Source organism: Oncorhynchus masou, unplaced genomic scaffold (genome assembly GCF_036934945.1).
Source record: "Oncorhynchus masou masou isolate Uvic2021 unplaced genomic scaffold, UVic_Omas_1.1 unplaced_scaffold_2___fragment_4___debris, whole genome shotgun sequence".
NCBI lineage: Eukaryota > Metazoa > Chordata > Actinopteri > Salmoniformes > Salmonidae > Oncorhynchus > Oncorhynchus masou.
Genome location: NW_027016543.1, coordinates 295,683 through 321,949, shown reverse-complemented (window position 1 = coordinate 321,949; position 26,267 = coordinate 295,683). Strand labels below are relative to the sequence as shown.

The 26,267-nt window shown below is 39.8% G+C and overlaps 1 protein-coding gene across 1 annotated transcript; it reads left to right on the top strand.

Moving 5' to 3' along the window:
- The first annotated feature begins 2,102 nt into the window (after positions 1 to 2,102).
- LOC135538690 (growth hormone receptor-like) lies at positions 2,103 to 26,070 on the top strand. Its single transcript, XM_064964589.1, has 9 exons — positions 2,103 to 2,395; positions 11,579 to 11,671; positions 18,782 to 18,923; positions 19,152 to 19,318; positions 19,973 to 20,151; positions 23,662 to 23,806; positions 23,912 to 24,002; positions 24,122 to 24,191; positions 24,358 to 26,070. The coding sequence occupies exons 2-9, from the start codon at positions 11,590 to 11,592 to the stop codon at positions 25,261 to 25,263; spliced, it is 1,782 nt and encodes a 593-aa protein (XP_064820661.1). The 5' UTR covers positions 2,103 to 2,395; positions 11,579 to 11,589; the 3' UTR covers positions 25,264 to 26,070.
- Positions 26,071 to 26,267: the final 197 nt, after the last annotated feature.

The following is a 26,267-nucleotide window of genomic DNA, read 5'->3' as shown; positions in this document are numbered from 1 at the left end:
TTCAAAGAGTCCAAAGACTTGTCTTTTTCTTGTATTTTTTTCCTTTTATTATTGTGAACCCATCCACCCTCTTCAGAGGACACATATCCTGTTTGTTTTTACAGCTTTTCTGCTACACATACATTTTACATTGACATTTTACATAGACATTTTTTGTACACATTTTGCATAGTCGCATTATACGGGCCTGCAAAGTGATGTGTAATTCCTATTGGAATCAAAGCAGACTTTTTTTAATCACCCACAACCTGCATTCAGAACGACTGCCAAGGTAGGGAAGATCATCTCCTTAACAGATTTATTTATTTATTTATTTCACCTTTATTTAACCAGGTAGGCAAGTTGAGAACAAGTTCTCATTTACAATTGCGACCTGGCCAAGATAAAGCAAAGCAGTTCGACACATACAACGACACAGAGTTACACATGGAGCAAAACAAACATACAGTCAATAATACAGTATAAACAAGTCTATATACAATGTGAGCAAATGAGGTGAGATAAGGGAGGTAAAGGCAAAAAAGGCCATGGTGGCAAAGTAAATACAATATAGCAAGTAAAACACTGGAATGGTAGATTTGCAATGGAAGAATGTGCAAAGTAGAAATAAAAATAATGGGGTGCAAAGGAGCAAAATAAATAAATAAATTAAATACAGTAGGGAAAGAGGTAGTTGTTTGGGCTAAAATATAGGTGGGCTATGTACAGGTGCAGTAATCTGTGAGCTCCTCTGACAGTTGGTGCTTAAAGCTAGTGAGGGAGATAAGATGCAATAACTCCATCACGTTGGATTAGTTTAGAAAACTGTATGTTATTTATCTTTGTGTAGCATCAAATATATCAACAAATCAATGTGATATTACAGCAAAACTAGCAATTCTGAGAATCTACCTGCAATTAGGCATGCTGGGAAATATTCTATATGGTTCTATGTAGAACCTTTCTTGCCTGCCAAAGAATCATTCTCGCCTGCAAAAGAATCATCAACGAACCTTTTCTTCTAAAAGGTGTTATTTGGATGTTAAAACCCTTTGCCTTACAAAGTACCCTTGTCTACCAAAATGGGTTATTCTGATCCAATCGGTTCTTGGTAGAACCCTGTCGATCCACAAAGAACTGTTTTGGAACCCTTTTTTCGAAGTGTAAACAGTACATTTGACCTTTCAGCTTCCAGACAACCTAACAATGACAAATGGTTTGATGAAGAATGCAAAAACCTAAGAAAAAAATTGAGAAACTTATCCAAGCAAAAACAGAGACCGAGAAAACCTGTGCCTATGCCTTCAGCATGTCAGAAATCAACTCAATGGGATTGAAGAACCCATATAATCTAACCACTTCTGGGACAATTGGAACACACTAAACGAACAACTATACAAAGAGTTATCTACCCAAAATGGAGATGGATGGATAAACCATTTCTCCATTATTTTTGGCTCTATAACAAAGAACAAAGAACAAACAGCATAAACATAGACATGATCAATTACAAATCTTAGAATCAGACAATAAGTACCCACTGGATTCTCCACTTACATTGAATGAACTACAGAACAAAATACAAACTCTCCAAATCAGAAAGGCCTGTGGTGTTGATGGAATCCTAAATTAAATGATAACATACAGTGCCGTTAGAAAGTATTCACACCCCTTGACTTTTTCCACATTTTGTCGTTACAGACATAATTTTAAATTGATTGAATTGAGATTTTGTGTCACTGGCATACACATATTAAACCCCATAATGTCAAAGTGGAATAGTGTTTTTAGACATTTAAAAAAAAATAAAAAACAATGAAGAGCTGAAATGTCTTGAGTCAAGACATACTCAACACCTTTGTTATGGTAAGCCTAAATTATTTCAGGAGTGAAAATGGGGTTAACAAGTCAAATTATAAGTTGCATAGACTCACTCTGTGTGCAATAATAGTGTTTAACATGATTAATCACCTGACGAAGCTATGACAACGGTTTTTATTCATGTCTGAACTGTCATTTTGGTGCTTAAATGTGTAAATAACTATTTGTAGTCGTGTATATTAAATATTTACCAGCAGGTGGCGCTTTAATGTTGGCTCTGGCAGCTTGAGCGCGCCTAGGATAGACGACCAGACATCCCCCACCATCCTCCGCAGTCCACACTAAAAAAAGCAGTTGCCTGCCAGAGATTTTTAGAATCTCTGTGCAAGACAGAAAAAGCTATGTGTCTTGCTACAAGTTGCAACCTGTTCTCAACATTACATATGTCGAATATGGCCACGTTTAAATTGTGTTGTTTTTTAAAGCCATGAAAGTTTTTGGTTGTGGTCTACCAAATGCAAGTATTCCCGTCTTCAGCCGAGACGAGCGTTTCGCCTTTGAAGAAAACAACAGCGATATACAACTTGCTGATACGGTGAGTAGTTTGCATAGATATTAAAACCAGGGTTAGGTAGTATGCAGTACTTTGTTGTTCAAAGAAGTTTATTCAATCTAGTCGACTGCATATGTCCACTTTCGGTTAAATTGTGTATGGGGAGGTTAAAATGGAAATATTTTTAAAAAATTAAGTCACTTTGTATATTTTAAAGTCTAAAACACATGACTGTCCTCATAAAATTAAGAATATGATGTTTGTTGATATCTTCTTCAACAATCTGTCTAAATGACAATGCTTCCTCAAATGTGTATGTATTAATGAACATACTAAAATGTCATTACGAATACGTATACATTTAAACACTGGTAATCAAAAACACACTTTGGATTGAAATAATTACTTTTCTACTGAAAGGTCTTCTCCCCCTTTGAACAGATTTTACCATTTACTTTAGTGTAGCTCAGTGGCGATTTTAGCATGTAAATCTTGGTGAGTCAACAACAACAAAAACCTGGGGTGCATGCCAGCAAAGCCAAATGATTACATTTCTCAAAAACAGGTTATAGGCTACATGTGCACCACCAAGTCAGAACAGTAGGTGAAATTAAGAGATGAAAATAGACCAAATTAGGGTGAGGCACATGCGCTACTAACAGCTTACTACACAACATACACTTAGTATTACTTTCTTAGCTACAGTATACATATCTCCCTGGCATATTTCATCATTTATGCAGCAGCATCAAGACATTTTTGGACTCACCTTGTTGTGCTGTGCTCACTTGAACAGGAAGGTGGCGCGTGGCGGTCCTTCATGGGCAAATTTTGTCATCAAACTTGTCATCAAAGTCTGGCACTCTCTGTATTTATGGTGCTTTCAAGATAACTTTGAACTCGAAGAAGAAAAAACATTGAATCATGATGGCGTCAGTGATCTTCAGGTCAAAACTCTAGAAAGAGGCCCAAGTTCCGAATTTACAATTCCGAGTTGGTGAAAGTTCAAAATGTATTTTCCCAGTTGTAGCTTGTTTTTCCCGAGTTCCCAGCTGTCTTGAACTAACTAAAGTCAGATTTTGCAGTTCCAAGTTCAGAGCACAAATTATGCTTCATTGACAGTATGTCCAATGTTGAATGTTTATCATTTTAACTTCTTACCGTCTCACCTGGCCAACATCCGGTGAAAATGAAGAGTGCGAAATTCAAACTGCAGAATGATAAATATTTAACTTTCATAAAATCACAAGTGTAATACAACAAAATAAAGCTTAATGTCTTGTTAATCCAGCCGCTGTGTCCGATTTCAAAAAGGCTTTATGGCAAAAGCACACCGATTATCTGAGGACAGCGCACAGCATACAAAACCATTAAAAACATATTTCAACCAGGCAGGTGCGACACAAAAGTCAGAAATAGCGATATAATAAATGCCTTACCTTTTGATGATCTTCTTCTGTTGGCACTCCAAAAGGTCCCAGTTACATCACATATGGTCCTTTTGTTCGATAATGTCCTTCTTTATATCCATAAAAACTCAGTTTAGCTGGCACGCTTCAGTCAATAATCCACCCAGTTTCCCTCCATCAAAATGCATACAAAATGAATCCAAAACATTACTAATAAACTTTTCCAAACAAGTCAAACAACGTTTATAATTAAACCTTAGGTACCCTAATACGTAAATAAACGATACAATTTAAGACGGACAATCGTTATTGTCTTTACCGGAGAAAAATACCAAAGAACGCGCTCTCATTCACACGCTTGGAAACACTACACCCAAAATGGGAGCCACCTAGAAAAACTACAATTTCTGTCTCATTTTTCTAAAAAACATCCTGAATCTCTTTCTAAAGACTGTTGACATCTAGTGGAAGCCCTAGGAATTGCAATCTGGGAGAACTTCGCATTATAATAAAAGTGACAGCCATTGAAAATAGTGGTAGGCTGAAATTATTTTTTGGGGGGGGATGGTTTGTCCTCGGATTTTTGCCTGCCATAATCAGTTCTGTTATACTCACATACATCATTTGAACAGTTTTAGAAACTTTAGAGTGTTTCCTATCCAAATCAACCAATTGTATGCATATCCTAGCTTCTGGACCTGAGTAACAGGCCGTTTACTTTGGGCACGCTTTTCATCCGGACGTGAAAATATTGCCCCCTACCCAAGAGAGGTTAAACTAGGAAAAGATACCCTTAATCTTAGATTTGGGACCCCACAGCCACTCCACTGAATAGCAGGGTAATGATTGCTTTGCAATGCTCGCAGTTAGCCTCTGATTCCTTCCAAACCACATTGTTCAATTTGTGATTTCCAACTGACTGTGTAATGTTTATGTCCAATGACTGATTAGCACCGATACGTTTTAATCTATAATTTCTCTTCAGTATTTCTCTTCATATGTCAAGGATTAAAAACAATTTGCCAGTAGATTGTTGACTTGATTCATGATGATGACTGCTAGCTAATATTTTAAAAGTACGATGTTGACGTGATCAATCCAATCAATGCTACTGTATATATAATGTGATTTGACATTGTTTTATCTGTGGCTAATAAAACTCTATGGCAGTACCCAAGAAACTTGAATTTTCTATCTCTACCCCTAGACTTGGCAGTGATGTGGTGTCCCCATGAGTGACAGAACACTGAGCCAATCATGGCACAATACTCCGTATCTTCTGCTGGCTTGCCCCACCACAGATTTGTGCACCAATATTGCATTTTAAAAGCATGTTATATTAAATTAAGTGCCCTTTAATATAAAGCACATGGATAATTAAATACATCTTTAATATGAAGAAAGACTTGCAAAAGAAATGGCTAGAAATGTTTTAACTGTTTTTTGTGTGAAGCTTTCAGTAATTAACCCTCCCTATTGCACACAACAAGCTTCCATTCTCCTTGTCACAAGGGGATTCATTGTTGATTTAAAATGAAATCATCAACCCTGTTACGGTCAACCATGTTACTTTATTTGGTGCCTAATAGTTACTTACTATAGTCGTTTTTTCTATCTAACCTCTTGAGATGGGAGTGTGTTTTTTATGAAGTTGAACATGTGCTCTTTATGACAGAATGCTATAATTGGGTGAAATCAAACATTTTTTTTTTTTTACCAAGTTACATTTTTACAAAAGCACTGAATTGGTGGAACGACCTGCCTATATTTTTCATAGAGAGGGGAAAATAACTGGAATGGGGACAGGATGTAGGAGGGATTGATTTCATAAACGCTGGACACAACTCAGCCCAGAGTTGTTGACTGCAGAACAAATGTCATGTTCAACAGTGGACTGTTGACTTTGTCAGGTTTCAAAATGTGGCCGAACAGTCAAATTCAATACCCCCCAGGAAAACCAGGAATAATGAACAAAGTAGACATCATTTTTATAATTTAAAAAAATTATTTTGTTTGAATTATTGTGTCATCCGGGTTAGTCAGGGCTTGGTATGCAGGGATATCCTTGTCTGACCAGGTCGCCAGGTGTACGGTGTTTCCACCGACACATTGGTGCGGCTGGCTTCCAGGTTGGGTTGTGTTTCGGAGGATGCATGTCTCTCGATCTTCACCTCTCCCGAGTCCGTATGGGAGTTGCAGCGATGAGCCAAGACAGTAACTACTACCAATTGGATACTACGTATAAAGGGGATAAAAAAAGTTCTCCTTACTGTAATGTTCATAACCTGGATTTTGTTTATTATATGGGTCGTGGTGTGTAAATTTGGTGTCCAAAGGCCATTCATTTAACATAAAATTATAAATATGTATAAATATAATATTAAATCACTCAACACTCACTCAATCCTTCTTTTGACCCAGAAATATTTGTGTTGCAAACTATTAAATTAAGGGAGTTATTGATCTCTAAAGTGTCAAAAATATCCTTCAGTGTCACTGTCCGGGTTAAAATTCTAATGAAAAAAGTGATTTTAAAATGTAGAAATTCATCTTAAAAATATAAATGAACACCCATGGCATAATTATGTTAGTGATTGCAACAATATATAGAATAAGGGGTGATATACTGTATCTAAAAAATATTTAAAAACTTGAATAACTTTTGTCTGGACTTTTGTGCTTCATCAATTACATTCAGTATAACAAAGGTAAAAAGCCATTTTAAAGCATATCAAATGATGGTAATCATGTGACAGTGTGTGACATCACAAAGAAGACCCATTGAAGACCCTCTAGCAATGTGATGAGGTGAGTAAATCTCTGAAATATTTGATGATTTCACCTTTTCACCGTCTAGTAACATTTGTGACAAAAACGCATGTCCTTCAGTACAACACGGAAAATATACTTTTAATGTTATTTTTTTAAAAGCTATATATTAAATATGAAAAGTAAGGATAATCTTTATAGGTCAAGGTCATTACTTTATATAGGTGGCCAAGGAACTGCCTGTGAAATATGTTTATGTATGAAATCCATCCTTCAATATCATGCTTTTGTCCTTCAGCACAACAAAAGTTTCATGGTATACCACAATGTCACCCATTATGCTGAATGACAGTAGCTTTGTTATTCCATGTTTTCACTAGTTACAACATTTAGTCATGCAATTCATATTTACTTGTATGAATACGGAATATTATAATTTAAATAATGTTATGGCATTTTAAGGTATTTCAAGGCATTATCTTTATACTGTATATGTCCTTGTCTAATAAGAAGAGGGCTGCACAGCACAGACAAAATATTAATGCAGATCCAGTTACTAGGGAGGAAAGACTAGCCAGAAAAAAAGCAAGGTATTGTTTTCATGGTCTCATGCTACTGTCAGCAACAGAATAGGATGTAATAGGATATAAAGCTAGGTGGATAATACTTAACATTAAGTTGCACTTTTGCACTGTAGTTAATGTTTAATTTCATTGCATTTAAGGTATAATTGATGGATTATATTAATTAATATAATATTACACACGCACACACAATTATGGATAAAACTGGATTATGAATTATATTAGTTAATAGATGCTTCACATTTGGGGCACTACATGAAAAATCGAGCATGTACCAGTTTGATTTGAAGTAGTTTGATGGGCATTTTATGTAGCTATTTTGTGTAGGTATCTTGAAATTGCATTTGTGTACCTGCATTAAATAGACCTTTACCGTTACTGTGTAACAATGTATAATTACAACATTAACTATCATGTAATAATTGTGTAATAATGCAACTTACTGCAACGTAAAGTGTTGCTGCAGGCTCAAATTATAGTAAAGGGATTATTATTAACATTAGAAATTAAATAGTAACAAAACATGTTTGGGAGAGAAAAGGAGATGGATTGAGTGTTTTCATTGTATAGCCTATTATTAATAGACTACTAATAACATTTAATGGATGTGAATCCTATTCTAAGCCAGTGTCATAGTGATTACATTTTCATTTTTTAGCTATCATAGATGAAAGAAGGATGTCAATCCTGATCATCCACCGATCCATACAATGACACAATCTGATGCTGAAAAAAGAGGGAAATGTGGAGATTGAATCAGAGGAGGCGCTGTGAAAAAAATCAAATAAATGAATGTGGTGATGAACTTAACTCCAGTATCAACTGAAGGAAACTCATTATTGTTATTGCTGAAGGAATCACATTTAATCAATATTTGTGGGCCTTAGTGATATGTGTCATTCAGGGTACAGTATAACATCAGTATTTTATATTAAATACAATATCTTTATTTTGTTGACTCAGAGAGACAAAAACAAATCTCAAAGGAAGAAGTGAAAGATATTTACAAGACTTTAGCATTTTTTTCAGTGTAAGGCGGAAAGCTTTTGTAAAAAACATCAAATATGACACATCAAATATGTGCTATTCAAAATAAAATAATGTCATTTTTTCTGGGTAGTTACATTTCTGCCAGTCTAAGCGTGAATATATAAACTTGTGATTATGATAAATGGGCATACAATGACATAAAAAAAACACTTAGTGCTATACTGAATTACATTTTACGAGGGCACATTCATACAAATCACAATAAAAATGAATTATTGGCTTTATTCTTGAATATAACTAATGTAAGGGCATAGGTAACACTCCAATGAACATAAGAAAGCTTTTTAAGGAATTGTAATTTCTGTTTTGTTTTTCTACTTTGAAAACCTTTTGTCTTTGACCCATATATGTTTTAAACTATTATTAATATAAAAAAGTACATAAATATAAACAGCGCATTTTATGCAAAGCTCAAATATTTAGTTTTCTGTCATATTATTCTAGGAATATTTTATCATTGATGATGCATTTCGGTCATCTACCATGCTATGGACCACATTACGATAATGAGCAAATGAGCAAATGTTACTTCATCGAGAGCAAAAAATATAATTTGAATCAGTTAACCATCTGAAGCATCAAGAACAACAAATGAATCATTAACTTCCCACCAATGCCCAGCTCCAGCACCTCCCATTCCCCCTCCCAGTACTTAATGTTTTTTGTGTTCTTTAGGAGTTAAGTCTGCCACAGACTTAAGAAGTCAAACCAAATTAGATTTTTCACATGCGCCGAATACAACAAGTGTAGACCTTATGTGAAATGCTTACTTACAAAGCCTTAACCAACAGTACAGTTCAAGAAGAGTTATGCATTTTTTTAAATATTTTTATAAAAAGTAACACAATAACATAACAATAACAAGGCTATGTACAAGGGGTACTGGTATCGAGTCAGTGTGCGAGGGTACAGGCTAGTTGAGGTCATTTGTACATGTAGGTAGGGGTGAAATGACTATGCATAGATAATAAACAGCGAGCAGCAGCAGTGTACAAAGCAAATGGAGGGGGTAGAGGGGGGGTCAATGTAATAGTCTGGTGGCCATTTGATGAATTGTTCATCAGTCTTATGGCTTGGGGGAAGAAGCTGTTAAGGAGCCTTTTGGTCCTAGACTTGGCGCTCCGGTACAGCTTGCCGTGTAGTATACAGTATATGTCCTGGGTGGCAGGAGGCTTGGCCCCAGGAATGTCCATTTCGCTTTCACTTTTGATACCTGGAAATATGGAAATTAATTAAATCACATTTCATGATAGCCACTCTCTTTTTTTATGAACAGTCCCTACTTATTCCTCTTGTGTAATTACATAAACTCCATTCATTTGCAATGCAATAACATGATTACAGTGTTACTAGTGTAAGCTAACTACAGTGTTACAGCCAGTGATGATCACTATTGCTAATCGCTAACTAGCTAACTGGCTAACTAAATGCCATTTAGTTAAATGCACTATCTAGGGCAAAGCAAACGTTAGCTCTAATATTCTATTTCTATGATTCAAACACCTAAATGTTAAGATCTCTATCTCAAGTCAAATCAAGATCTTTAGGTGAAAAATCACGATTAGATGTTTTGCCCATATCATGCAGCCTGGTAACTTTATCAGTATATGCAAACATTTGGTGGCACAGAAATACACAAAAGTTGATATCTTCTTCAGGAGATGTGCTTTAAAAATAAGTAGGTAGAATATACTATATTAAAAATAAGCTTTGTTTTTACAGCTTTTTCTTTTGTTTTTACATGTACATTCTACACACATTTTACATACATGCCACAAATATATATACATACAGTACCAGTCAAAGGTTTGGACACATCTACTCAAGGGTTTTTCTTAATTTTTTACTATTTTCTATGGAATCATGTAGTAACCAAAAAAAGAGTCCAACAAATCAAAAACATATTTTTTTATTTAAAGTAGCCAACCTTTGCCTTGATGACGGCTTTGCACACTCTTGGCATTCTCTCAACCAGCATCATGAGGAATGCTTTTACAACAGTCTTGAAGGAGTTCCCACGTATGCTGAGAACTTGTTGATCTCCTTCTTGGTCAAATAGCCCTTACACAGCCTGGAGGTGTGTTTTGGGTCATTGTCCTGTTGAAAAACAAATGATAATCCCCTAAGCGCAAACCAGATGGGATGGTGTATCGCTGCAGAATGCTGTGGTAGCCATGCTGGATAAGTGTTCCTTGAATTCTAAATAAATCACAGACAGTGTCACCAGCAAAGAACCATCACACCTCCTCCTCCATGCTTCATGGTGGGAAGCACACATGCAGAGATCATCCGTTCACCACTCTTTGTCTCGTAAAGACACGGCACTTGAAACCAAAATTTGGACTCCACAGACCAAAGGACAGATTTCCCCCATTGCTGGTGATTCTTGTCCCAAGCAAGTCTCTTTTTCTTATTGGTGTCCATTAGTAGTGGTTTCAGTCTCCTCTGAACAGTTGATGTTGAAATGTGTCTATTACTAGAGCTCTGTGGAGCTTTTATTTGGGCTATAATCTGAGTTGCAGTTAACTCTAATGAACTTATGCTGCTGAGGTAACTCTGGTTCTTCCTTTCCTGTGGCGGTCCCCATGAGAGCCAGTTTCATCATAGCACTTGATGGTTTTTGCAGCTGCACTTGAACAACTTTAAAGTTCTTGACATTTTACAGATTGACTGACCTTCATGTCTTAAAGTAATGAGGGACTGTCATTTATCTTTGCTTATTTGAGCTGTTCTTGCCATAATATGGACTTTGTCTTTTACCAAATAGGTCTATCTTCTGTATACCACCTCTACCTTGTCACAACACAACTGATTGGCTCAAACGCATTAAGAAGGAAAGAAATTCCACAAAATAACTTTTAACAAGGCACACCTGTTAATTGAAATGCATTCCAAGTGACTACCTCACGGAGCTGGTTGAGAGAATGCCAAGAATGTGCAAATCTGTCTTCAAGGCAAAAGGTGGCTACTTTGAAAATCTCAAATATATTTTGATTTGTTTAACACTTTTTTGGTTACTACATGATTCCATATGTGTTATATCATAATTTTGATGTCTTCACTCTTATTCTACTATGTAAAACATCATAGAAATGATGAAAACCCCTAAGTAGGTGTGTCCAAACTTTTGACTGGTACTGTATATATAATTTGATATCGGATTCATCTCTTTTTATTACCCTTTTTGTAGTTAATAAATTAAATTTGAAAACTAAAATATCCTTAACTAGCATTGAAAAAGTGAATAATTATTCTATAATTAAACATCTCTCCCTAATTTCCAGACTGGACTTATATAAGGGTATGGCAGTACAGATACCTTTATCTGGTCCGTTTTAGGGTTATGGTTCAGTGGAGATGACACAGTGAAATAACTCAAATAACTCAATAACTCTCTTGTCATGTTTTTCTAGAGTCAAACATCATGGCAATCTCCCACATTCTCTTCATCTGCCTCGTCCTCATCCTTCCAGTTTTATCGCAGGAGCCGCCCACCTCTAAACAAGGTACCTTTTGATCAATGATGAACAAGACCAAATTAGAAGGGCTTTCCTTTCACAGGACTATCAATACTGACCTAACATATTCCTATAAGTCAAGTACTTCCTTTGTATGTAGAATTCCTGCTAAGGACAGTATAGTATGTACACTATATAGTGCAGGATGATATACTGTATGACACTATGGGTACATGTTATGGGTACACACCAGGGGGTATCATCACACTATGGGTACATGTTATGGGTACACACCAGGGAGTATCATCACACTATGGGTACAGGTTATGGGTACACACCAGGGGGTATCATCACACTATGGGTACATGTTATGGGTACACACCAGGGAGTATCATCACACTATGGGTACATGTTATGGGTACACACCAGGGGGTATCATCACACTATGGGTACATGTTATGGGTACACACCAGGGAGTATCATCACACTATGGGTACAGGTTATGGGTACACACCAGGGGGTATCATCACACTATGGGTACATGTTATGGGTACACACCAGGGGGTATCATCACACTATGGGTACATGTTATGGGTACACACCAGGGAGTATCATCACACTATGGGTACAGGTTATGGGTACACACCATGGGGGTATCATCACACTATGGGTACCTACCAGGAGGTATCATCATACTTTAACTGCGTGGCACACATTTAAGTTAACTCTTAGAGGAATAGATTACTGATATACAATATGAATGATCTCATTACACACTCTGGTTTAAATGTTACATTAAAAATAAATAAATAAATATAATGGTTATTTGTGAAACCTCTGTAATATGCTTTATGATAATGCAATGGCACTGTGTAGTTTATTATATAGACTACTACAACCTCTTAGACCACGTGCTCTAAATAAGCATGCATGCATGGGCACATATCGAGTTCTTCCCAGGAATAGGATTTCCAGGAATTCTGGAGGGGGCAGTGGGAGCAGTGAGTGGTGCACTGTGGGAAACTGTTTAGTTATTCAGACTCCCCCTCTCAACAGATGCAGCGTTGTAATGTACAAAGTTTGAGTGCAGGACGTTCTATTCCTAGGTGGTTCAGGCCTTTATGATGAAGTCACAATTCTCCTAAGTGTTTCTTCATGTTATGCAACATTATACATGTTATATAACTCTGACGTATTGAATAGAAGCTTTCACTCCACCGTAAGTCTCTTTTGTCTCAGATTTTAATAAGCTTTGGCAGTGGTGCTTTGACAGAGTTATTCTGTTTCCAGTAAGTGGTACTTCATACTGTCAGAATGGGTGAAAGGGTTTGAGCTCCCAGCAAAAAATATACTTGATTTTATTTTCTGAGAATCAGCAGTACCCACTGCCAGCTCACGCACACAGACAGAAAATACAAATTTTTAATGCTTCCCATACTAGAGTAAACCAAGTTTTTTCCTCACAGAGATTTAAAGATGTTCAATTGAAGGGTACAACCTTGGTTACAGCTGTTGCTTTAAAGTGTCTACTTAAGTAGCTACAATATATAACACCAGCTGTCCTTCACGTAAGCATTTCTCTAAAATAAATGGGAAAAATGTTACTTTGCACATGTAATTGCTTTTGATTTCTGGAACAAACAAAATAGGTAAAGACTCGATGTACATTTATGTTAGGTACATACTTATTTTTAAACACCATCTTGTGAAATACTCTCTCACAGTAGGACTGAAAAGTCAAAACATTTATCCTGACTTTAATCAAAGGGAAGGACAAAATAGGTAAAGACTCGATGTACATTTATGTTAGGTACATACTTATTTTTAAACACCATCTTGTGAAATACTCTCTCACAGTAGGACTGAAAAGTCAAAACATTTATCCTGACTTTAATCAAAGGGAAGGAGAGGGTTGTGTTTGTTCGGCTGCTGTGTAATGGGAGAGATGGAGGGAGGAAATGGGTGTTTAAATGCGCAGGGTGTTTTAATACACACGTTGCACAAACATCACTCCAAATGAGAAGAAACAACATCGAGAGGTTGGTAAGGCAATAGCACCATCCCTTTCATCTGTATTATTGTGTATGTGTATCTGGCATACGTCAGTGATGCACATAGGAGAGAGAAAATAGTGAATTAGATTCTATAAAGCACATGTCAAACTCATTCCATGGAGGGCCGAGAGTCTGCGGGTTTTTGCTCCTCCCTTGTACTTGGTTGATGAATTAAGGTTACTAATTAGTAAGCAACTCCCCTCACCTGGTTGTCTAGGTCTTAATTGAAAGGAAAAACCAGCAGACTCTAGGCCACGGGTGGGCAAACTTTTTGGTCGAGGGCTACATCAGGATTATGAAATGTAATTCAACGGAGGGCCGCATTTTTGGGGGGACCAATTGTTTGTTAAAATCAATTTGCGGGGACCTCCCGAGTTGTGCAGCGGTCTTGAGGCAGTACTTGAGGCGTCACTATAGACCCGGGTTCGATCCCAGGCTGTGTCACAGCTTGCCGTGACTGGGAGACCCATGATTTGGCGCACAATTGGCCTAGCGTCGTCCGGGTTAGGAGAGGGTTTAGCAGGCTGAGATTTCCTTGTCCCATCACACTCTAGCGACTCTTGTGGCAAGCCGGGCGCTTACACAGTCGCGAGGTGTATGGTGTTTCCTCCGAAACATTGGTGTGACTGGCTTCCGGGTTAAGCAGGCATTGTGTCAAGAAGCAGTGCGGTTTGGCTGGTACGTGTTTTGGGGGATGCAGGGCTCTCGACCTTCGCCTCGGGAGTTGTAGCAATGGGACAAGATTGCAACTACCAATTGGATACCGCGAAATTGGGGAGAAAAATATATAGTAATAATGTCTCGCGGGTTGGATTGAAGAGAGATGAGTAGGCTAATTTACGAGATAGTAGAGGACATTTTGTATCAGAAGTGGGGGACATTTTGTAAAAGAGTTCACCTTCCAGCGACTGGAACACTAGAATAACTGGAGCCCAAAATTACATTTTACCCTTGTTTTCTTGGAAAGGTCTGTTTGAAATTTGAGCTTCAACGTCCTGTTGGAGCCAGTGATATCTGCTCTGCACATGGTGTGAAAAAAAGTGACCTCAACTTGGCAGACTGCACTTACTCACGTGGACATTCAAGAACATTCACAAGTACTCACATACATGTGCATATTTATATTTTGAAAATATTAAGTCAAAATAGGGAGTCTGGATGTAGAGTCACAATTTGTGCACAGCACACACACACACACAATTGAGCAAGTATGAAACACTTGAGCATTGCCAAGTGTTGGATTGATTTTTCCTTTTCATTCCGAGGAAGTTCCTGGTAGAAAAGGATCTGGTAAACAAGTTATTTTTAACGTTTGGCCACCCTGATGAGCTGCTAACCAAGCCAGTGGTATGCATCTCTCCTCAGAAGAGCCACACAGCTGTGAATTCTCCCTAGGCGCCAGAGTCATTCTACCTGCTGTTGTGCTGTCCCTCTCAGCGGTGTTGATGTGGCACATTATGGGAGATGGTACTAATTACTAAAGGACCTAAGTGCCTCTTCAAGGCTATGAACAAATAGCAGTGTTTACCTGAAAGCTCCCCTCTCTCTGGGAACACATTCATATAATCATGTACTATAGTACAGACAGACCAGGACAGCGCTCGCCTGATACAGTGGGGCAAAAAGAATTGTGTAAGTTCTCCCACTTAAAAAGATGTGAGAGGCCTGTAATTTTCATCATAGGTACACTTCAACTATGACAGACAAAATTAGAAACAAAATCCAGAAAATCACATTGTAGGATTTTTAATGAATTTATTTGCAAATTATGGTGGAAAATAAGTATTTGGTAAATAAATAAATAAATTTATCCCAATACTTTGTTATGTACCCTTTGTTGGCAATGACAGAGGTCAAACGTTTTCTGTAAGTCTTCACAAGGTTTTCACACACTGTTGCTGGTATTTTGGCCCATTCCTCCATGCAGATCTCCTCTAGAGCAGTGATGTTTTGGGGCTGTTGCTGGGCAACACGGACTTTTAACTCCCTCCAAAGATTTTCTATGGGGTTGAGATCTGGAGACTGGCTAGGCCACTCCAGGACCTTGAAATGCTTCTTATGAAGCCACTCCTTTGTTGCCCGGGCGGTGTGTTTGGGATCATTGTCATGCTGAAAGACCCAGCCACGTTTCATCTTCAATGCCCTTGCTGATGGAAGGAGATTTTCACTCAAAATCTCACGATACATGGCCCCATTCATTCTTTCCTTTACACGGATCAGTCGTCCTGGTCCCTTTGCAGAAAAACAGTCCCAAAGCATGATGTTTCCAGCCCCACGCTTCATAGTAGGTATGGTGTTCTTTGGATGCAACTCAGCATTCTTTGTCCTCCAAACACGACGAGTTGAGGTTTTACCAAAAAGTTATATTTTGGTTTCATCTGACCATATGACATTCTCCCAATCTTCTTCTGGATCATCCAATTGCTCTCTAGCAAACTTCAGACGGGCCTGGACATGTACGGGCTTAAGCAGGGGGACACATCTGGCACTGCAGGATTTGAGTCCCTGGCGGCGTAGAGTGTTACTGGTGTTACTCTCTGCAGGTCATTCACTAGGTCCCCCCGTGTGGTTCTGCAATTTTTGCTCACCATTCTTGTGATAATTTTGACCCCACGGGGTGAGATCTTGCGTGGAGCCCCAGATCGAGGGAGATTATCAGTGGTCTTGTATGTCTTCCATTTCCTAATAATTGCTCCCACAGTTGATTTCTTCAAACCAAGCTGCTTACCTATTGCAGATTCAGTCTTCCCAGCCTGGTGCAGGTCTACAATTTTGTTTCTGGTGTCCTTTGACAGCTCTTTGGTCTTGGCCATAGTGGAGTTTGGAGTGTGACTGTTTGAGGTTTTGGACAGGTGTCTTTTATACTGATAACAAGTTCAAACGGTTGCCATTAATACAGGTAACGAGTGCAGGACAGAGGAGCCTCTTAAAGAAGAACTTACAAGTCTGTGAGAGCCAGAAATCTTGCTTGTTTGTAGGTGACCAAATACTTATTTTCCACCATAATTTGCAAATAAATTCATAAAAAATCCTACAATGTGATTTTCTGGATTTTTTTTCTCATTTTGTCTGTCATAGTTGAAATGTACCTATGATGAAAATTACAGGCCTCTCTCATCTTTTTAAGTGGGAGAACTTGCACAATTGGTGGCTAATTAAATACTTTTTTGCCCCACTGTATGTCATATTGCTGTCATAAACATGATAGGAATGATCATTTGTCTTTCCTACAGCTTATTTATAGTTTCCTTAATTGACCCCTAGGAGCAGAAGGTAATAAGATGCATCATATTACAGCGTTTCAGGTGTAGTAGTAATTGGCTTCGGAGAAAATACTTCCAATTGCACTATTTTATTGCCAGCTGTCATTTTCCTGCAGATACAGCAGATCTCTGAACACTTACTATGAGTGTAGTTTTCATGCAGTGTACTATGTAAGTGCAGTTCTGAGAACAGATGACGGCAGATGTAGTGTACTATGTACGTGCAGTTCTGAGAACAGATGACGGCAGATGTAGTGTACTATGTACGTGCAGTTCTGAGGACAGATGACGGCAGGGTTTTCCCCGATATTCCTGTGGGCGGTAAAGTCTGGCTGACAGATTTAGAGGTATGCGGATACTTCCAGGAAAACGTAGCTGTCCACCATGCGGCGTTATGTTACGAGGATGAGTTATGTTACGCTCAGTTTGTCTTACACTTGAAGAGCAACTCAGCCCTGTAAATGGTCTCATCAACAGGCGTAGATAGGTCGACTAGACTGGGTGTGTGTTCATGTTTAAGTTTGACTTTTGACTTTTTTGAAAATCTATATAGAATGTGTGTGCTCACCTCCTCTCACGCTTGTCGTGGCTGGAAGAAGGTGAGGACCAATGTGCAGCGTGGTAAGTGTTCATATTCTTTAATAGAACTCAGAACACTAAAATACAAAACCAACAAGAGAACGAAATGAAACCAAAACAGTTCTGTCTGGTACAGAATACGAAAACAGAAAATAATCACCCACAACTCAAGGGTGAAAACAGGCTACCTAAGTATGGTTCTCAATCAGGGACAATGATTGACAGCTGCCTCTGATTGAGAACCATACCAGGACAAACACAGAAATCCCAAATCATAGAAAAAATAACATAGACTGCCCACCCCAACTCAGGCCCTGACCATACTAAAACAAAGACAAAACAAAAGAACTAAGGTCAGAACGTGACAGTACCCCCCCTCCCTCCTTACTGGTGGGCGACTCTAGCAGCTCCTGACTGGCAGGCAACTCTGGCAGCTCAGGACAGACGGGCGACTCTGGCAGCTCAGGACAGACGGGCGACTCTGGCAGCTCAGGACAGACGGGCGACTCTGGCAGCTCAGGACAGACGGGAGACTCTGGCAGCTCAGGACAGACGGGAGACTCTGGCAGCTCAGGACAGACGGGAGCACCTGTAGGGAGGAGACGGAGCGACAGCCTGGTTCGGTGTCTGCCACCAGAGGCCTGGTGTGTGGAGGAGGCACCGAATAGACCGGACCGTGGAGGCGCACTGGAGCTTGCTCAACCCTACTCGAGCACCGAGCCTGCACAACGCTACCTGGCTGGATGCTCCCTGTAGCCAGGCCAGTGCGGCGAGGTGGAATCGACCGCACTGGGCTTTGCTGGCGAACTGGGCTTTGCTCTGCCTTGGTGTGGCGATATTCTCCCGCAGTACCCAGGGTAGGGTCCCTTGCCATCCAAGATCTCTACCACGCTGCTTTTTCCGGTTGTGGTGGTTGATTCTGTCATGGTTGTCTTCGTCCTCCTCTGACGAGGAATATGAAATTTCAGACAGAAACATTTCTGTCTGGTACAGAATACGAAAACAGAAAATAATCACCCACAACTCAAGGGTGAAAACAGGCTACCTAAGTATGGTTCTCAATCAGGGACAACGATTGACAGCTGCCTCTGATTGAGAACCATACCAGGCCAAACACAGAAATCCCAAATCATAGAAAAAAGAACAGACTGCCCACCTCAACTCAGGCCCTGACCATACTAAAACAAAGACAAAACAAAGGAACTAAGGTCAGAACATAACAATCCTTCTCTCTCTCCCTCCCTTCTCTGCCTCCCTCTCAGCCCTCTTTCAGATCCGCCCCCAGATCACTGGCTGTGTCTCCCATGACATGAACACATTCCGCTGCAGATGGAATGTCGGAGTTTTCCAGAACCTCACAGAACCCAGAGACCTGCGGCTATTCTACTACATTAATGATAGGAAGTGAGAGAAAAAATATTCCCTAATTAGGGGAGAGATAAACATTCTGGGGCATAAATTAAATAAATTAAATATTTGAGAGCCAAATAGTTTTTCTTCTGAAATAATTTGTAGTTCTTAAATGAATGAGAGTCTCTCCCTCTTATCTAAATTATGTCAGCTGAATGATGTCAGTCTTTTGTTTCATCAGCACATTATTAAAACCTCTATGTTGTCTCCCCTTGCCTGCAGCATATCTCCCAAAGAGTGGGGTGAATGTCCTCGCTACGCTGACAGGACAAACGAGTGCTTCTTCAATGAAAGCTACACGAAGGTCTGGATGACCTACAGTGTCCAGCTCCGCTCTGGCGATCAGGACATTCTCTATGACGAGGTCATCTTCACTGTGGAAGACATCGGTTAGCCTGGCCCCTGTATTCCTAAACCACAGTTATTCCTCCTTTCATAGCTACCAATAGCTACCCTACACTCATCTCCCATATTTTAAACCCTAATAACTTTTTTTATCATTGGAAAATTAACTGTGAAGATACTGAATTTTATACACCGAACATTAGGAACACCCCCCCCCAAAAAAAAGCGTTCCACAGGGATGCTGGCCCATGTTGACTCCAATGCTTCCCACAGTTTTGTCAAGTTGGCTGGAAGTCCTTTGGGTGGTGGACCGTTCTTGATACACACGGGAAGCTGTTGAGCGTGAAAACTCAGCAGCATTGAGTGTGCCTGCCACCTACCATCAAACGCACTTAAATATTTTGTCTTCCCCATTAACCCTCGGAATGGCACACATACACAATCCATGTCTAAATTGTCTCAAGGCTGAAAGATTCCTTCTTTAACCTGTCTCCTGCCCTTCATCTACACTGATTGAAGTGGATTTAACAAGTGACATCAATAAGGGCTCCTAGCTTTCACCTGGATTCACCTGGTCAGTCTTTGTCATGGAAAGATTAGGTGTTCCTAATGTTTTCTATACTAGAATATACTACATTTTTGATGTGCCATTCTGCATTTCAAGTGGTGAACCTAATGTGGTTTTAAATGTGTTCCAGTGGAACCAGACCCTCCAATAGCGCTGAACTGGACCCTGCTGAATATGGGTCTAACCGGGAGCCACTTTGATATCATGTTGAGCTGGGAACCGCCACACTCCGCAGACGTGTCAATGGGCTGGATGACGCTGCAGTACGAGGTGCAGTACCGCGAGGTCAACTCAACACTGTGGAGGACGGTGAGTCTACAAACCCTAAAACAGGGGAAACTCCTAGCCCTGGCCTTTATGCATATGGCTGGGTTAGGAGTTCTTCTTGACTCCGTGATTAGACCAGGAAATCTCCTGGCACCACCTATACCCATTCCATGAGGACTCTGTTTGACTATTTTGTTCACACTATTGCAGATCATTGGGTCATTTCAGAATCTTTACATTGGCAATAAAGATTAAATGCAGTTGTCATGCCCTGACCTTAGATAACTCTGTTTTCTATATATTTTGGTTAGGTCAGGGTGTGACTAGGGTGGGTACTCTAGGTTTTTGTATGTCTAGGGTTTTTGTATGTCTATGGGTTTGTGTATGTCTATGGGTTTTGTATGTCTAGGGGTTTTGTATGTCTATGTTGGCCTGATATGGTTCCCAATCAGAGACAGCTGTTTATCGTTGTCTCTGATTGGGGATCATATTTAGGCAGCCCTTTTTGGTTGGTTGGTTGGTTTGTTCAGTTCAGTGAGTTTAAGTTCATTAAAAATATGTGGAAGTCTATTCACGCTGCGCCTTGGTCTAATCATTACGACAATCGTGACAGCAGTGTTCCAGTGTTCACATAAACCTTTCTCTGGACATACAGTACCTACTGAGACTATGCAGTCCAGATTATTTTGACCTGACAAAGGTTTACTGTATTTGTTTTTGCGTGGATTCCGCGATGCGTTTAGCTTTTAACAGCTAGGAAACACCTCTAACCAAACAACAGTGCTAGGTGGCTGAACTCCAGACACCGGCCATCGTCGTGGGAAAGACACATTTTGAAAAACTTTTGAAAAACAACTAGTTGCAGTAATGAGCCAACCTGGATACTAAGGAGATCCTGAGGGTAATCGACGAGTACCAATAGCTTTAAGCTATGGAAGAACAACATACTCCATCATACTCCATCATGGAATGATCCTACTACCTCACAAAATAACTCTAACCTGACAAAAAAAAGAAAAACAGATTAATCTACAGACACAGACAATTGACTTACCGTTGAAGTAGAGGCTAGTGTTCTGGCTGGAATCCATGCAACATTGGAAAAGTTGTGTGAGGAGGTATTAGGGCTGCGGGGGAGTTTGGAGTTTAGCCAGAGGGAAATTCTCATGCTCCAAGGAGAGAACAAGGCACTCACAGCCAAGGTGAAAATCCACGATTCTAAAATGGATTGTCTACTCAGGGAAAACAGGGTGTTGAAGGAGTCGCTGCTAGACATACAAAGTCGTAGAATGCGTGAAAATCTAATATTTTCTGGGATTCCTGAGGACGCAACCAAAATTCAGAGGGCGCGACCAGAGAATTCATGCAATCCGCCTTGAAATTTCTTCTAGAGACTGTAAACCAGGTGGCTTTCCACCGTGTACACAGACTTGGAGCTCAAAGTGACAAGACCAAGGGTCCCTGTCCAATCGTCGCAGAATTTGAAAACTAGTAACAAAAGGAGCTGATCAAAAGCAGGGGAAGGGAACTTAAAGAGGCCAAATTCGGTCTCAATGACCAATTTCCATGTGAGACAAACGAACGTCGCAAGAGACTGTATCCTGTACAGAGGAAACCGAGAGAGAGAGGGGTAACCGTGCCTTTCTCATTGTGGACAAACTCTTTATAGATGGACAGCTATTCCGAGACAGCTCCATAACTCCATGGCTGTACCAAATTCTACAGGGACTTCAAGTTACGAAAAAAATAAAGTATGGGAACGGTAAAAATATCTGAACACTATAAAGTGGATATGAACACACACGTACTCAATTACATGTTCACTTATACATATGGACTAATATACAGTACCTGTCTATTTATGGAAAAATTGCCCTGATTAACTCCTTAGTCATCTCAGTTTACTCACTTACTTATTTCAATTCATATGAGCAAAAAATATTTTGATTTATCTGGGAAGCCTATCTATATAATTAATATGAATTTGGTGGGTTGAAATGATTCAATATAAAAGCACTAAACCTCTCCCTAAAAGCTTCACTGCATTCAAAAGTTTTACTTGAACCCTAAATGGTTCCCAAGTAGATTACTAAGAAAAGCTCATCCATTGTTTAAAAATTGCCTTTTTGCATTTGTGCAGATTGCCATGTCTCATGTTCAATTAATTAGTAGGTCTGCTCAATCCAAGAGTACAACCAATTACAGCATTACCCCAAAAATGGAGATGGCAGGTGGCAGCGGGAGGAGGTAGGGAACTGGTCTGTCTGCCAAATATAAAGGATCAAAACTTGCAGAGGAATAAAAATAGCATAAATAGGAAAGTATACCAGTTTCATTTGAGGACCAGGATGTTGACAACTGTGACATACAGATTGCAAAATAGTTGGGAAGAGTTTTGTGATGTAATGATTCCATGGTAGAGGGTTTATGAGTTGCTATATAAAACGACGTAAGATTCAAGACTTCATGCTTTTCAGTTAAAATGATTCTATAGAATTCTTGCCTTCAACAAAATGTTGAATATTTTGGGCATAAAATCATCGAAGCTCTGCAGATTTTGTTGTGAGGATACAGAATCAATAGACCATTTATTTAGGTATTGCCCTCAGGTAGCCTGTTTCTGGTCTCAGGTTCAGGAATTGCTGAAAATGCATAGCATTGATCTAAAATTGACCCTAGAAATAGTGATGTTAGGAGATCTGGAGAGTCAATTATTAATATAATTATACTCTTAGTAAAAAAATGTATCTTTAACTTGCAATCTATTTGATTAGATAGATTGAAATCTTACGTTAAACATCACAGCATAGTTGAAAGATATATGTTGTGTAGAAATCCGAAGAGGGTGGCCAGCAGAGAAAGATGGGATGGGCTGAAGGAAGCTGAGGGTTCGGTTGTGGAATTGGAGACAAGTGGGAGTGGAGTTGCTGGGCGGAAGATAGAATGATGGTCAAAGATAAATTCTAACAAGTATAAAAAATAAAGTAAAAATAAAACATACTTATTATAAGAAGTAAGATCTGTTGACGTGCCCTTGAGCAAGGCATTGACCCTGGATGCTTCTGTGTGTCGCTCTGAATGGGAGTCTGTTGGATGACTGGTGTGGTGTAGTTGTTAAAATAAAATAAATAATAAATTAATAGATTTTCTGCATTATTTTAAGATCATTTCAGTGAATAATAAAATGACCTAATAATCAAGACTTATGCCTCCTCCCACATTGTAATTTAGAACAAACTGCCTCTTTCCAAGGGCAGTTTGCCCTCTCATTCTCCCTCTTTCACGTTAACTCCTTCCATGCAAGGGAACATGAATCTTTGGGGTAATCTACCAAGGTGACATACCAAGGCTCTATTGCTTTTAAGTTGATTCATGTCTTTATATGACATTATATATTTCTCAAGGTGACTTATCCTCAGTTAAACTCTAAGTAGTGTGTCCCTTAAACCAAATCATTAAACCTGCAGGTGTAAGTTATGTTTCCTCCTATCGTGTGGGTGATATTTACTAACTAACTGGTGTGAAACCTCTCTGTTTTGACTGCAACCCTAGGTGGACCTTGAAAAGGGAATGCAGCGATCGCTATACGGGCTGCGCTCCAACACATATAATGAGGTCAGGGTGAGGTGCAAGACGCTAGCATCCCGTAACTTTGGGGAATTCAGCAACTCCATATTCATACACATCCCTAGTAAAGGTACTGATGTATTGTTTTTTAAATACTGTCATATAAAGTGTTTGCTGTTGTAATATGTATGATGTCTCAGTTTTGAATCGTATTAATTGCTTTTTATGTGCTCAGAGTCGAGACTTCCAGTTACTGTCCTGCTTGTCTTTGCTGCTTTGGGTTTGGCAGTCATCCTAATGCTGGTAATCTATTCCCAGCAACAGAAGTAAGAAACTTTTACGTTTTACCTTTCACTTTGTCTCAAAATACCAAACCTCTTCATAAAAAAATGTAAAGTCTAATGCTACATGTCTTTTAATAACGCTTCCGCTATCTTTCTTCAAGGTTGATGGTGATTCTCCTGCCTCCAATTCCTGGTCCCAAAATCAAAGGCATAGACCCAGAGCTTTTTAAGGTATTAACTTAACACAATGAAAAATACCTAGAATTCTTTACTTGTACCATTAAAACCATTGCCACTAGAGTTTTAGGGGGAGGCAATATGAATTACCAGCAAGGTTGTAATAAGTGTATGTTGCTCCTTAAACTAACTCTAAGGTATTATCTGTTGTTTACCATAGAAAGGTAAGTTGGCTGAGCTGACCTCCATCCTGGGCGGCATCCCTGACTTGAGGCCAGACCTGTACAGCGACGACCCCTGGGTGGAGTTCATCGAGCTGGACATGGAGGAGCCCAACGACAGGCTGACTGTGCTGGACACCCAGTGCTTGATGGACCACTGTGCCTCCTCAGACTGTCCCCCTATCACCATTGGCTTCAGGGATGATGACTCGGGCCGGGCCAGCTGCTGTGACCCTGATCTGCATGACCCAGAGGCCCCCTTCCACTCCCTCCTCCCCAACACCAGCCGCGCCCTGGAGCCCTCTTGCCTGGCCAGCACTAAGGCCAGCTCCCCAGTCCAGACCCCCACCACTGAGGATTCTCCCTGGGCCGCACCTGGCAGGGAGGACCTCTACACCCAGGTGAATGAGGTGAGACCAACTGGTGAAGTGCTGCTGACACATGAGGAGCAGAGGAATGTGGAGGAGAATTCAGAGAAGGATGAGAAGGAAAAGGAGAAAGAGAAGAAGAGGAAAGAGTTTCAGCTGCTGGTGGTGAATGCTGATGTGGGAGGCTACACCTCAGAGTTAGATGCTGGGAAGATGAGTGCCAGACTCCCCACTGGGAGATCCAGCCAGCCTGCTCCAACAGAGGACAGTAGTCTTGTGCAGGGACAGCCCTTCGGAGAGTACCAGAGCCTGTACTTTGAGGCTGAAATGCCCCCCATTCCACCTGCCTCTCCTGTCTCCCCACTGCCCCCTGTCTCTGCCTACACCATGGTGGAGGGAGTAGACAGGCAGAACAGCCTCCTTCTGAAGCCTGGACCCACACCTGCACCCCAGCCAGTTCTAACCAAGCTTCCCCTGCCCACACCTACACCAGAGGGGTACCTGACCCCTGACCTACTGGGCAACATTACACCATAACAGAGGTGTAGGGACTATGCCAGTCATTTGTGATTGGACACAGATCAGAGGGGGCATGGGAATTCAGTGCCTGAGTGACTAAACATCAAAAGAGTAGGGTCCCAAATGTCATACCTACAAAAATGAGAGGGTTCCCTGCCTGCCCCCCCACATCCCGTTCCTTCTCCCAACATGACAGCTGTAGACATTTTGAGGTTTGGTAAGATGTATGGTGAGTACAGGAGAGGGGTCTGTTCTTCAGGGTGCCACACCTGTCTGCAAAAACTTAAACAAAAACTGAGTGAACAAAGGAAATAGGGAAAGGACAAGAAGGAATTATGGTCTCTCACAGGAACTGGCCATGTGAACCTCTTCACATATTATGAATGTGAAATAAAAATATATATTTTGAAGAACATCACCTACATGTGACTTTAAATGCCATCACAATGAAAAATACTTAACTTAGTGTTGTTGTTGATAATGTTGTTTACAATAATCCCAATAATTGGTCTTTACAACTATGAAAAGTATTTACAGATCTCAATATTGTGTCAAAAGTGAAGTATTTGGTGACCAAGTGGGAATCTATATGTGTTCTGCTGATTGACTGTGGCTTTTCAACAAGTCTAAAATAGTAGGACTTTGTGTTTACTGGATGTTTGCTGTTATTTTGCATATATACAAAATGTGTGATTATTAAAACAAGAATAAAGAATTCTGCTTACTATGTTGTAGCTACCACTTACAAAAAGGGGACTATCAAATGTCAGATGATCCTTTATTGTACAGCTATAATGTTACTCATAAACATCTTTCACATTTAAACTGTACTGAGTCCATTCATTTGATATAGTACTAATGCTTTTAAATTGTTTCCATAGGACTACATTTGATTTTACAGCGTCAAGAAATAGCAACCGTTCGATTGGTGGACATCTTGACCGCACGCACCTGCAATACTGAACACGTGCAGACAAGAGTTCCCGCTGTAGTTTAAAATAGACGTTTAAACCGTTGTGATG

What these genes read in the sequence shown, in the direction of transcription:
- LOC135538690 (XM_064964589.1), top strand. Translation starts at nt 11,590, where the DNA reads ATGGCAATCTCCCACATTCTCTTCATCTGCCTCGTCCTCATCCTTCCA. An exon ending in ACTCAACACTGTGGAGGACG is followed by an intron (nt 20,152 to 23,661) that starts GTGAGTCTACAA and finishes CTGCAACCCTAG; the next exon opens with GTGGACCTTGAAAAGGGAAT. An exon ending in CATACACATCCCTAGTAAAG is followed by an intron (nt 23,807 to 23,911) that starts GTACTGATGTAT and finishes TTATGTGCTCAG; the next exon opens with AGTCGAGACTTCCAGTTACT.